General features: G+C 39.2%; 1 protein-coding gene across 1 annotated transcript; it reads left to right on the top strand.

Moving 5' to 3' along the window:
• Positions 1–297: 297 nt before the first annotated feature.
• On the top strand, positions 298–10306 carry LOC132076706 (coagulation factor XIII B chain-like). The gene is made up of 12 exons (XM_059477971.1): positions 298–769; positions 1890–2090; positions 2554–2739; positions 3562–3738; positions 3832–4008; positions 5183–5353; positions 5685–5780; positions 6440–6622; positions 8095–8298; positions 8682–8864; positions 9568–9809; positions 10050–10306. The coding sequence occupies exons 1-11, from the start codon at positions 688–690 to the stop codon at positions 9789–9791; spliced, it is 1884 nt and encodes a 627-aa protein (XP_059333954.1). The 5' UTR covers positions 298–687; the 3' UTR covers positions 9792–9809; positions 10050–10306.
• The last annotated feature ends 1203 nt before the right edge of the window (positions 10307–11509 follow it).

Below are 11509 nucleotides of genomic sequence, written 5' to 3'. Positions count from 1 at the left end.
TGCAGAATTTTCTCAGAGAAAGGCCAAGATAATGCAAACTGTAAAATTATACCCTCCTATTCCCAAATTTAATCCTTATAGCTCTAATGATGTTAAATCAACTGATAGCTATTAGTCAGTGAGGTGACTGTAAATTAGGTTCATTTTTTTGTCTTGTTTTGTTTAAAAAGATACTTGGAAAAGACTTGCTGTATTCAACACAACTAAAACAGATAATAATAGTGGCTATGTTGTTCATGTAAGAAATTCCAAAATTATGAATATCTATAGCATGCAACTGCCTGGTTTACTCAGGAGATAGGCTGGAGGGTGGGGGAATTGTCTATTTCCTCTGATTTCAGCCAAGGTAAATAATCTGATAACAGAATGCCCTTTAAACTTGGGACTCTGGAGGTTGTGAGGGGAACAGTAATCAGCAAGCTCAAATTGTTCCATAACCTCTTTGCCTGATTTCACTGTAAAATGATAAATTACAGGTGGCAAAGTCTGCCAAATGGAAGTAGAATCCTGCCAGTCTGGAGCCAAGTTATTTGGAGAACTAATACAAATGAAAATAGTTTTTCCAGTGAATTAACTTGTTACAAAATACCATAAACATTAAGGCATTTGTTGAATACCTTTGAAAATTCAGTTAATTATTTACAAAAGTAGTACTTAGGGAGTTTTCACAGCTGGTGGAAACTGTAAATGGAGACAGTAAAGAAGATGAGATTTAAAAGCTATTTTATCTTCCTAGTTGTGGTGTGCTCAAGGAAACTCTTTGCAGAAGGTAAATACACTGAATTCTATTGTACATTGAATCTAGAATATGCAGTCTTGGTAACTTAGGTGCAATGTCTTTCATCTCTTTACTGAGTAAACACTGTTTTTAAAATTTAAATACAATTCTGTTGTGATATGGCTGATTCCTGTCTAAACCTCAAAGCTGTCATATTGAAATGTTCAGCCTTTAATTCAGAAGAAATTTCTTTAGGAATGTTTTACTATTACAATATGTACTATTTGAAATTTTGTACTATTAAAACATTTCATGTCTTGTAGTGTCTTGGGGATTGAAGTATTTTTCACTTTGTTACACTTTGTTACAAAATAGTGGAGGTTAAATGGAACCTGCAGAAATTAATGTGGGGTGGTCCTGCATTTTTCTATCCCTCTTTTCAGCACTGATTTCTTCTTTTGGTTGTTGTGTTTGGATTTTTTGTTTGTTTTGGTTTTGTTATTTTGGGGTTTCTTTAAGTAACCTAATGTCATATTCAGCACTACTCGTTAAAAATATTTTCCACTTTTACTGGGGATTGTTATTTTGTTTTTTTTTTTTTTTTATTGCCATTCTGTTTGTTATTTCTTTTATCTCCATTTCTTGTTTCTTTTCTGTTGACTGTTCTTAAATTCCCTTTCTTAAGCAAGCCTACCTCCTATATTGTCTCCTAGCAGCTTATCCTACTTTTCTGGTAACATTTTCTGAATTAGGGAGCTGAGGCACTGCTAATCCTGACACTTGTCACTGAATTTTAAAGTAGGCATTGGCAAGTTTGTGCAGCAAAGGGTTCTCGTGCTTCTGGGCAAAATAGGGTAAAATAGGGTTCTCGTGCTTCTGGGCAAAATAGGGTAAAATAAAGGTGTCCTGCATCAGTTTGCCCCAGTTCACATTAGGAGGTTTTATTCTACAGCTGATATTCTTGTGAAACCCCAAGAGCAAAAGCTGATAAAATTGTAGTATGTCTTCATTTCAGCAGGTCTCAAAAGGCCCTTCATGTTTGTAAGTATTCAGAATTTTGTTCTTGTTTGAAAGCCTGAATCAGTCAAGCTCATATTAGATAAATTAATGCAAAACCATTCATATGTGGGCTGGAATTTTTTAGTGGGAAATATATTTGATCTTTTTACAGATACACCTTGTGATTTGCCACAGATAGAAAATGGAAACCTTCCCCAGTACTATTACAGTTTCAAAAGTTACTATTTCCCTATGCATAAAGGAAAAAAGCTCTCCTATTCTTGCGTGGTTGGTTACACAACTGAAAGTGGGACTCAAGATGGAAGAATAACTTGTACAGCAAAAGGATGGTCTCCGGTGCCTCGATGCTACAGTGAGTTAGCTTTATTCATCGTTGCTTCCAGCAGGGGCATTTCCTGGCTGGTTTTCCTGGGGCGTGGAGGAAAAGAAGCTGCAGAGCAGAAGGGATAAAATGTGAAATGAATTATTTATGTCGAGACTACCTAGGTTTATACGGAATGTTTTTACAACAATACATATTTTAAGGGCATTTACTCATTTATATTTTCATATAAGAATATAAAGTTTTCCAGTTTTCTTAATCTGGGAAAACTATTCATTTTCCCTTAGATGTATAACTTCTTGAGTCTCCCTAGCTCTAGATTCCTTGGCTGTATTCCATGTGGTGGTTTGAGGTATAGTTTGATGATTGGAACAGAGTTTCTTCAATAAATTGAGAAAATCAGATCAGTATAGCTACAAACCCCTTCTTTTGCTTGCAGGAAAAATAAATATTCCATTCTTTATTTCTAACCAAGCTGTCTTCTGTCCTTCAGGAAAATGCACCAAGCCTCTTTTGGAAAATGGCTCTTTTTACAGCACAGAAATGGACTTCAAAATCCATGAGAAACTGCAATACAAATGTAATCCAGGTTACCTTACCCCAGGTGGTGCTGCTGAAGATACAGTGCAGTGTCAGCCACAAGGATGGTCCTCCCAGCCAAGCTGTACTAAAACACTTGGTAGTGTTGTGCACTTCTCTCCTTTCTAATCTCTTGCAGAAGTCTGGAATTCCACTGTCTTTGCTGTAGGGCCAAACTGCCTATGATGGGCTGTCATTTGAGTGCTCCTAAAGCAGGTTCTCAGCTGTACGTCTGGGAAAAAGCTTGTCAGGTTTCACATGCTGCTGATTTTGTAAAGATTACATGTAAAATGATAGCTGTAAAATTATAGATGTAAAATGATAGATTGTGGTGGTGTTTGCAGGGTCTCAGGATGAGAATGTTGACTCTTATGTTTCAGAAGGCTTATATTTTATGATATATTAAAACTATACTAAAAGCATAGAAGAAAGCTAGCCTTCTGATGAAATCCTAAGAGTAGAACAGGAATGGAATAATAACAAAAGCTTGTGGCTCAGACAGAGAGTCCAAGCCAGCTGACTGTGTTTGGCCATTAATTAGAAACAACCACATGAGACCAATCACAGATGCACCTGTTGCATTCCACAGCAGCAGATAACCATTGATTACATTTTGTTCCTGAGGCCTCTCAGCTTCTCAGGAGAAAGAATCCTAAGGAAAGGATTTTTCATAAAACATGTCTGTGACAATAGATGTAAAATGAATCAGTAGAGATTAAATCACGCTGTTTCAAATAAATCCATTCCCATACAAACCTTCTGTTCCAAATGACCAACAGAACACTCGTGCCAACAGCTGCGTTTGTAGTTATTCATTATTTTGCCTGGGCTCTGGCCACTTTTAAAGTGTATCTAAGGGAAGCTTTGGAACACTCCCCAAGAAGAGCGTGCCATGCTCATGCCTGTGCTCTATCTCCCCGAGGGCGGTGCCAGGTGCCGCGGCTGGAGCACGGCAGCTATGCAGACACGGCGCGGGAGGTGCGGCGGAACGGGACCGTGCGCTACCGCTGCCGGCCAGGATTCCGCTCCGCCACCGGGAGCGCCGCCGCCACGGCGCTGTGCCTCCCCCACGGATGGGATCTGCCCCCACGCTGCACCAGTACGTCCGCAGCCCTGCAAACTCATCCACTGACACATAAATCACCCCCTGGAGGGAGCCTGCCGGGGTTTCACTGCTGTGTTTTCTTCCCAGGGATAACCTGCTCCGCTTTGAGCGAAGTAGCTCATGGAGGTTTCTATCCTGTGAAGAAAAGCTATGAAGAAGGAGATGTAGTTCACTTTTTCTGTGACAAACATTATTCTGTCACTGGATTTGATTTAATTCAGTGCTATAATTTTGGGTGGTATCCAGACCCTCCAGTGTGTGAAGGTACCTTGCTTTTATAGTTTTACTGTGTCAAATTCTTAGAGAAAAGCTCACCCCTTCTTTCAAGAAATGCTTTATGAATACAAAATAAAAATACAGCCTAAATGTAAATCAAGTGCTAGTCAAAGGGCAAGGAGCCAGGACAGCAGGAAGGGAGGCAATGGTAATTGGAACTACATTTCAGTGAACTCTAACAGCAGGACAGATACTGTCTCTTACTGTTGTCTGTCTGAGTTGTATCCCACAGAAGCAGAAATCAACAGTTACAGGGAATTTTTTAGACTCTGAAGCTCAATAAACTGTTCAGAATACATGAAGTGTTAACCAGGCCTGCTTAATCCTGCCTTGTGGGATGGGGATGTACCTCTTGAGAGGCATTAAAAATAAAATTTGTAGCAAGGTTCTCCTTAGCTTGTGGTACTTTTCAGAGTTGTACAGCCTCCCCAAACTTTACTTGTTCTGAACAGATAAAATAAAAGGTTGTCCTGAGGACAGAAACACACCTTTAGCAATTGCTATCACTTCCCCAGTCACTGGGGAATGATGAAGAGTCTCAGTAAAGAAAGTTCCAAAAGAATGGAAGGTGAAGCAGCTGAGATATAGAGCAGAGCAGGAAGCAGCACAAAACAACCTTTACTACAGCTTAGACTCCAGCCCTGTGTTTATTCTCATGACACAGCAGAAACTTTCCTTGAGTGAGTGCAGAGAAGGTGGAGATGCTCAGGAGGATGAAAACAAGGCCTAAATCTACTTTTGAGGGTACAGTAATCACAAACTTAATTTGGAGATAGGAAATGGGCTATGCTTATTGCTTCTTCTGTAGCATTAGAATTAATACATAATCTGCTTTAAATAGTATATGAATGGAGGGTAAGGGAAATCTCTATTTCCTGGAGTCCTACAGAGGACATTTTATTAAGTCCCTGTGGAGAAATTACAAATTTGTTTATAGCACTACAATGACATAGTACTTCTATTTTATATTTGTGGAATGCAAAATCACTTGTTTGTTTGGGTCTCCCATTGTATTAAGAAAATTAAGAAAATTTGATTAAGAAATTACTCTGGCTTAGCCAAAAAAAGCCTTTTGAGTGATAGGCCTGCTTTGTGTATGGTGAGCTTAATTGTGCACATGGTTTTGGTAAGACAGAAAACAATCTGCAATTTTTATTTTCAGATGTAAAAAATAAATGTCCTCCACCACCACTCCCTCATGGCCATATCAGCGCAGCCAGAAGAACATATCATCATGGAGACAAAGTTAATGTACAGTGCACCTTGGGAAGGAGAGGATCTGAGGAAATCCAGTGTGAAGGAGGAAAATGGACAATACCTTCTCTCTGTATTGGTGAGTTACTTCTGTGAAGGCTGACAACTGAACTGAAATGATTCTTCAACCCATGCCTTAATTTTCTGGAGAGTCTCAGTTTCTCTATCTGCAAAACTGTTATCCTTCCTCTCTTAAAAGGCTTGAAAGGCAAAGTGCTGCATATTTTACAGGCAATCTGTGGTTCCCAGATTAAAAAGGATGAGCTAGGTGAATTCATCTGCCACCTGTAACACTTTCCCTGGAAAACTGAGATTATTACATTTTGCAGTGCATCATATCTGCCTGTTTTGGTACTTTAGAATGAGCTGTTTCTGTGCAAACTGGTTCTGAGTCTCTGCTATGGTTACAGGAGCTGTGGATAACCAGGAATCTGGGACAGCACCACCACTACTCGAGGCAGATGCAGAAACAAGGGCAAACCAAACACATCACAATGAAGATTTGAGTAGGTGAACATTGCTCTTCTATTTTAAAGGGACTCTCCAATCCAATTATATGCATTTTATGACTACTTTTATTCTTTTGTTATAGGACAGTTCCTTATTCTTGAAAATGCTTGCATGGGCTACAGATGTCAATGTAGCCAATAAATAAAAGGCTATTGTTACTTTTTTCTAAATTACACCAATAAGCCTGCTCTGTATTCGTAATTTTATTTCATACAGAGCCTTTACTTTCAGTCATTTTATACCCTTTAGTATTATTTGGACATGCAGCTTCATGAGTATTTTGTTGTTCCTTTGATTAATACTTACAATCAGGGTTTTTGTGAACCACACATAGATGAAACATATAAAGTAATGAATAAGATGGTATACATCACATAAAATAATTAATCTGTAATGGGTGTAAACTAGCAAGAGTCAAAAGTAGGCATAGATGTAAAGTGTGGAGGGAAATAAAATGCATGTCTAAAATTCAGAAAGGCAAGGGTAGAGTTTCCAAAACTGAAACCTGGAAAAGGAATTGTATTGGTTTGGATTCTTTGTTTGCAAATTTTCTTGCTCAGCCTAGTATTGGTAATACCTAGTAATACTTTCACCAGTGTTAACAATGTTGTAATCTAATCTAGATTTAATTGTCCCTCTCTCTGTCCCATATCAGAAATGCAGCAAGACTGTGCCTCTCCACCTGTGGTTAAAAATGGTGCTGTCCTGGGCCCAGTACTGGCAAGTTACAAAAATGGTTCCTGGGTAGAATATGTTTGTCAGTATTACCACATTTTGGATGGGCCCAGTACTGTTTATTGTCACCAAGGAAACTGGACAGAACAACCAACCTGCTTAGGTGAGTCTTGGAAGGAAAATAACAAATTACATATGTAATATAAAAAGGGAAAATCGGCAGGAACCTCTAAATAATCTTTTCATCACCATCTTTTCTCTTTCTTTGGAGTTAATAAATATTCCAGAATTAGGAGGATGAACCACAATGAAATTTTTAGCAGACCTCTTCTGCTGGGTATCCTCTGGCCTGTTCTTAAAACCAGCCAATTAAATAGATTCCTCTGTTTCCTGAGTGAGCTATTCTAGTATCTAGCTATTCCTGTTTCCTGGGAGGATTCTCCAATTTCTTTCCTCCATATTGTCCATTCAGATAATTTCTTCCTGTCTTTCAGTAGATGATTAGAAGGAATGGTGTAGCCATTCCCAAAATGGCTTTTAGATACAATTAACAAAGAATTAGCAATGGCTTCTTGGACTTTTGTTGTTAAACTTTCAGGCTTTTTCTTTTTAAATTACATGTCTTTATATCTGTTGTTTCATGTTGGTGTGGACTTCCAAATTTTTCTGTGCTGCTTTTATGTATGCTGCTCAAAACAATGTATAGAACTCCCAGTAGAAAAGTACCAGTGCTAGCAGGAATACAAACAAGAGTTGTTTGTTTATCTTTCCTTCCTTCCTCTAATAAAATAATTGAATTTTACTAACATCCTGTGTTAAATTGACTCACCTTTCAGTTTGTAATCTACTGTGAAAATACAAATACACAATCAGTTAAGTTTTAATTGCATATTTCTAAATGAACAGAAGTTACCTCATCTAGACTGAAAGGTCCAGGTCAGCATTTTTGGATCTGAGTACTCAAATTTAATAAATCCTGTGAAATAATGAAATCTCACTTCCTGTGAGCGTTGTTTATCTCGTTAACATCTCAATAAGCCCATCATCCTTTGCATGTTCTCTGAGATTTCTTTTATACACTCACCTAAACAAACAAACACCATGCTGATGTTAACTTCAGGAAAATTCCAGGGGAATTTGCTGTTACGCTGAGCTTAAGGAAAATTCCATGTGATTTTGGTGTTACCCCACTGTCACCAGACTGCCAATAACTGAGTTCTCCTTGCCTTTCCCTCAGCAAAACATCAGTAAGGGCCTTTATCACCCAGTGATTCTCATGGAACTTGTAGAAATCTATTTTTGTAGGCTTTATTGATGGTGAACAGTGGTTTCAGTAGTTAATGAGGTTAATCATCTAATGGAAAGCTACACTCCCTGATGTGATCCTGGCACTGGGTTTTAAGAACTTGTCAGAAAGCAGCCATTCCTTTTGCATGTATTTGGTTTTTGCTGTCACTTCAGACAATTTCTTTCCATTTGCACTTTTTTAATGCATCTGTAGTTCTTTGTCTTGCAAAATTCAGAAGCATTTTAGAATTATTGACTGACATGGGGTTCTCTTTCTTCACTCCTACAAAAGGGAGCTAAGAAACCAGTTAAGGTGGCTCCTTATTAAAATACATTTTTATTTCCTAGAACCATGTACTCTGAATGTAACTGATATGGACAGCAACAACTTAACACTGAAATGGAGACGGGAAGAATTAGTTTTCCTCCATGGAGATCTCATAGAGTTTGAATGTAAACAGGGATTTAGTTTTCTCCAGACTGCCATTCCATCTCCTGGGAGGACACAGTGTGACCAAGGCAGACTGAATTATCCAAAATGTGTTATTCAAGGTAAAGCAATAATTTTTTTTATTGCATTTTTAATTACTCCATCTTAGACCTATTTAGAAATTATTTGCTTTGCTTTTAGTGTGGGCCTGGAGCCTGCTGTAAATAATCAGTGTTTAGGCTTCAACAATTAGTGTTTAGGCTTCAACAATATAGATGCAGAAGATAACTCTATTGTTGAATATAGCCAAGCTTGGAAAAGTGATATACCTCCCTTTGCTGTGCAAGGCTGTAGAAGGGAGGGGGAAGCTCTGCTCTGAGCCCAGGAAACTGAAAGCTCTGTAGAAAGAGAGCTGTAAAAAGAAAACCTTCATGTTCATTTAATTTATGATAAAGCAGTCAATATTTTAGTTTCTTATCCTTAAATGTTTTTATTGTTGTTGCAGCTGCTACAGAAAAATGTGGCTCTCCACCCTCTATTGCAAATGGAGCTCTGACTGTCCCAGCACTGCCCCAGTATGACAGTGGCTCTTCAGTTCAGTATATTTGCTCTGAGTATCATTTTTTGCAAGGCTCTGAGAGAATCTACTGCTCCGAAGGACAATGGACCTCACCTCCAGTTTGTATAGGTAGGTGTGATAAACAAGATAAAGAAGCACTTATTTCTATATAGAATTCAAAGCCTCAAGGAACAGCCTGGGAGTGACCTGGAAGGGCCATCTGGTCCAATCCCCTGCAGTGAGCAGGGCTGCTCAGAGCCCTCCCCAGCCTGACCTTGGCCTTTCCCAGGAAATGGGCAACCACTGCTTTTCTGGGAGAAGGGAAAATAGGGAAAATTGTTCCAGTGTTTTCCCCTTCTGACTGGTGGTAATGACTTCCCTATGTCTAGGCTGAATCTATCCTCTTATAGTTTAAAACCACAACCCCTTGTCCTATTGCTCCAGGCCCTACTAAAAACTCTGTCTTCTTCTTTTAGGCTCTGGAAAGGTGCAATGAGGTCTCCCTGCATCCTTCTTTTTGCCAGGCTGAAAACCCCAATTGTCTCTAAAATCAGATCCTTATAATTTATGAGTCTTGTCAGCTAGAACTTTTAAGTCTCAATTTCAGTGTCTTCAAATGACATATAAAAGTTTACAATGAAGCAAGTTAAGCTTATCTGGTGGGGTTTTTTTTATTTCCTTAACTATGATGTGCCTGCAGTATAAAAGACAATACGAAATAATTAGCAGTTTTAGTGTAGCCTGGTCAAAATAGTCTGTTCCAAAAAGAATCAATTTATTAGCAGTGAAAAAGAATCAATTTATTAGCAGTGATAAAGTCTCTCTTTTTTAGAGCCGTGTACTTTGTCAAAAACTGCAATGGAAAAAAATAATGTGCTGCTACAAGCATTCTATGCAGACCAAGTTTACTTTTACCATGGGGATTATGTTGGATTTTACTGTAAACAGAACCATTTTGGAGCAGAATCTGGCACAACTTTATTTCAAGTACAGTGTGAGAGAGGACAGCTGGCATATCCAAGGTGTGTTGAAAGAGAAAAGCAAGTATGGACTTGAGGAAAGGCCATAGGAAAGGTATGTATGTGTTCTTTATCTCTTATTAGCAGGTGAATTAGGGTGGCCTCGTGTTCTCCAGGCTGCTCCACTCAGCTTTGGGAATTGAGTGTTGAGTCTGAGCTGCAGGTGGATGGAAGGGGAAGGCCTTTGTGGGATGAGGATGAGCAGTGCAGCACAGGGATGCAATATTGGCATACACATTGAAAAAACTGGAGGAAGGACTTGTACACCTTAACAGCACTCCTTCTCCCTTCACAGGTAAGGAGCCTCTAAAGGACTGACCTTGAGGAACAATATAAAAGAGCAAATATAAAAAAGTTTTTAAGGGATCTGTAAAACTACTTTAAACCTAGAAGTACACAAATTGACTGAAAAGTTTGGGGTTTTTTTAAACTATTTTAAGAATATTAAAATGCAAGTACCTGGTATGATTTCCTATATACTTAAATATTGATACTCTTGAGGGTCTGCCTGAGAACAAGTGTGACTACAACTATGAAGAAAATCCAGGAATGTGGACAAAGTTTGCCTTGCATCCATTTTAGTCTGGTTTAATAAAAAAGCCACTCTAAGGGTGTCTTCTGTCTTTCATGTCTAAACTCATCTGTCTGTGAAATCATAGCATGTATGGTGCTCTGTATGGTTTCCAAAGCTTTTGCAAGAGTTACATGAATTAATAAGACAGAAAAAGAAATGAAAACATTCAGGAATAGACAAATTCTGCTTCTTTAGTCAGAGTCCAGCCAACCAACAGGTGGTAAAAAAGGTTGATAAAAATACTTTACACAGTGCGTATACAGCAATACCCTTCCTCTTACAGAGCAAACTGGAGCAAAAGGGATTAAAAGGCCCTTGCTGGAACAGCTGTTGGAAGTAGAATTCATTCACCCCCCTCACTTGCTCTGGATGCACACACACATCCTGCCCTGTGTGGCTGTAACCACAGGGCAGGATGAGGGACATTGCAGACATGAAGGCAGCATCTTGTTGATGAACTTGGAGGCAAAGAACATATCAAATACTCAAGCTTCATGTGGGGCTGCTGCCCCACCTTCCTGCTTTAGTGACATTTTCTTATTGATTGTTTAAATCCTCATGTAGCAACAGAATACCTTCTTGTGACCCTTAATGTCCCTTGTAAGTGCCACTCTGAGCTTCAGCTTTTCTAACATTGTCTATACATGCCACATCAATGCCATGGATAGCTCACCTTGGAGCCTGTTTTTGCCTCAATCCCCTGCACATTGATTTGTTTTCTGCTTCAGAGACCTCTGTGCAGTCTCTGATGAGATGAGTCGGTCTAGGCAGATGTGTTTTTCCTCCTAAAGATGAGAACTGAATAATCTTGTGCTTGCAGGATTCTGTGCTTCAAGACCTATAAGCTTTTCTGGACTCCTATTTTCCTAAATAAGTGGAAGTCTGCTCCCCTAAGGTGTGGGATTTGTACACTGGTACTTGCTTTTTTCTCTCTTCTGAATCAAGGAGTGCATTAGCACATGGCTGCCACAGCCAGGCTGCCACTGATTTCCACAAGCCACTTTCTCCTTGTTTGTGAAGGGCAGATGGGCTGGGGGTGGCACAGACTGGCCTATCCAGGACCTGGAGCAGGAATTTGTCTACACCTTCCCCTAGAAATCCCAATCACTTGCTCCCCAACATCTTGCCTTTGCAGGCAAATCTCCCAGAAAAACTGGTTCTGGCTAGAGACTACCTCAAAC

This window comes from Ammospiza nelsoni, chromosome 9 (genome assembly GCF_027579445.1).
Source record: "Ammospiza nelsoni isolate bAmmNel1 chromosome 9, bAmmNel1.pri, whole genome shotgun sequence".
Taxonomy (NCBI): domain Eukaryota; kingdom Metazoa; phylum Chordata; class Aves; order Passeriformes; family Passerellidae; genus Ammospiza; species Ammospiza nelsoni.
This window is presented reverse-complemented; position numbering and strand designations above follow the sequence as displayed.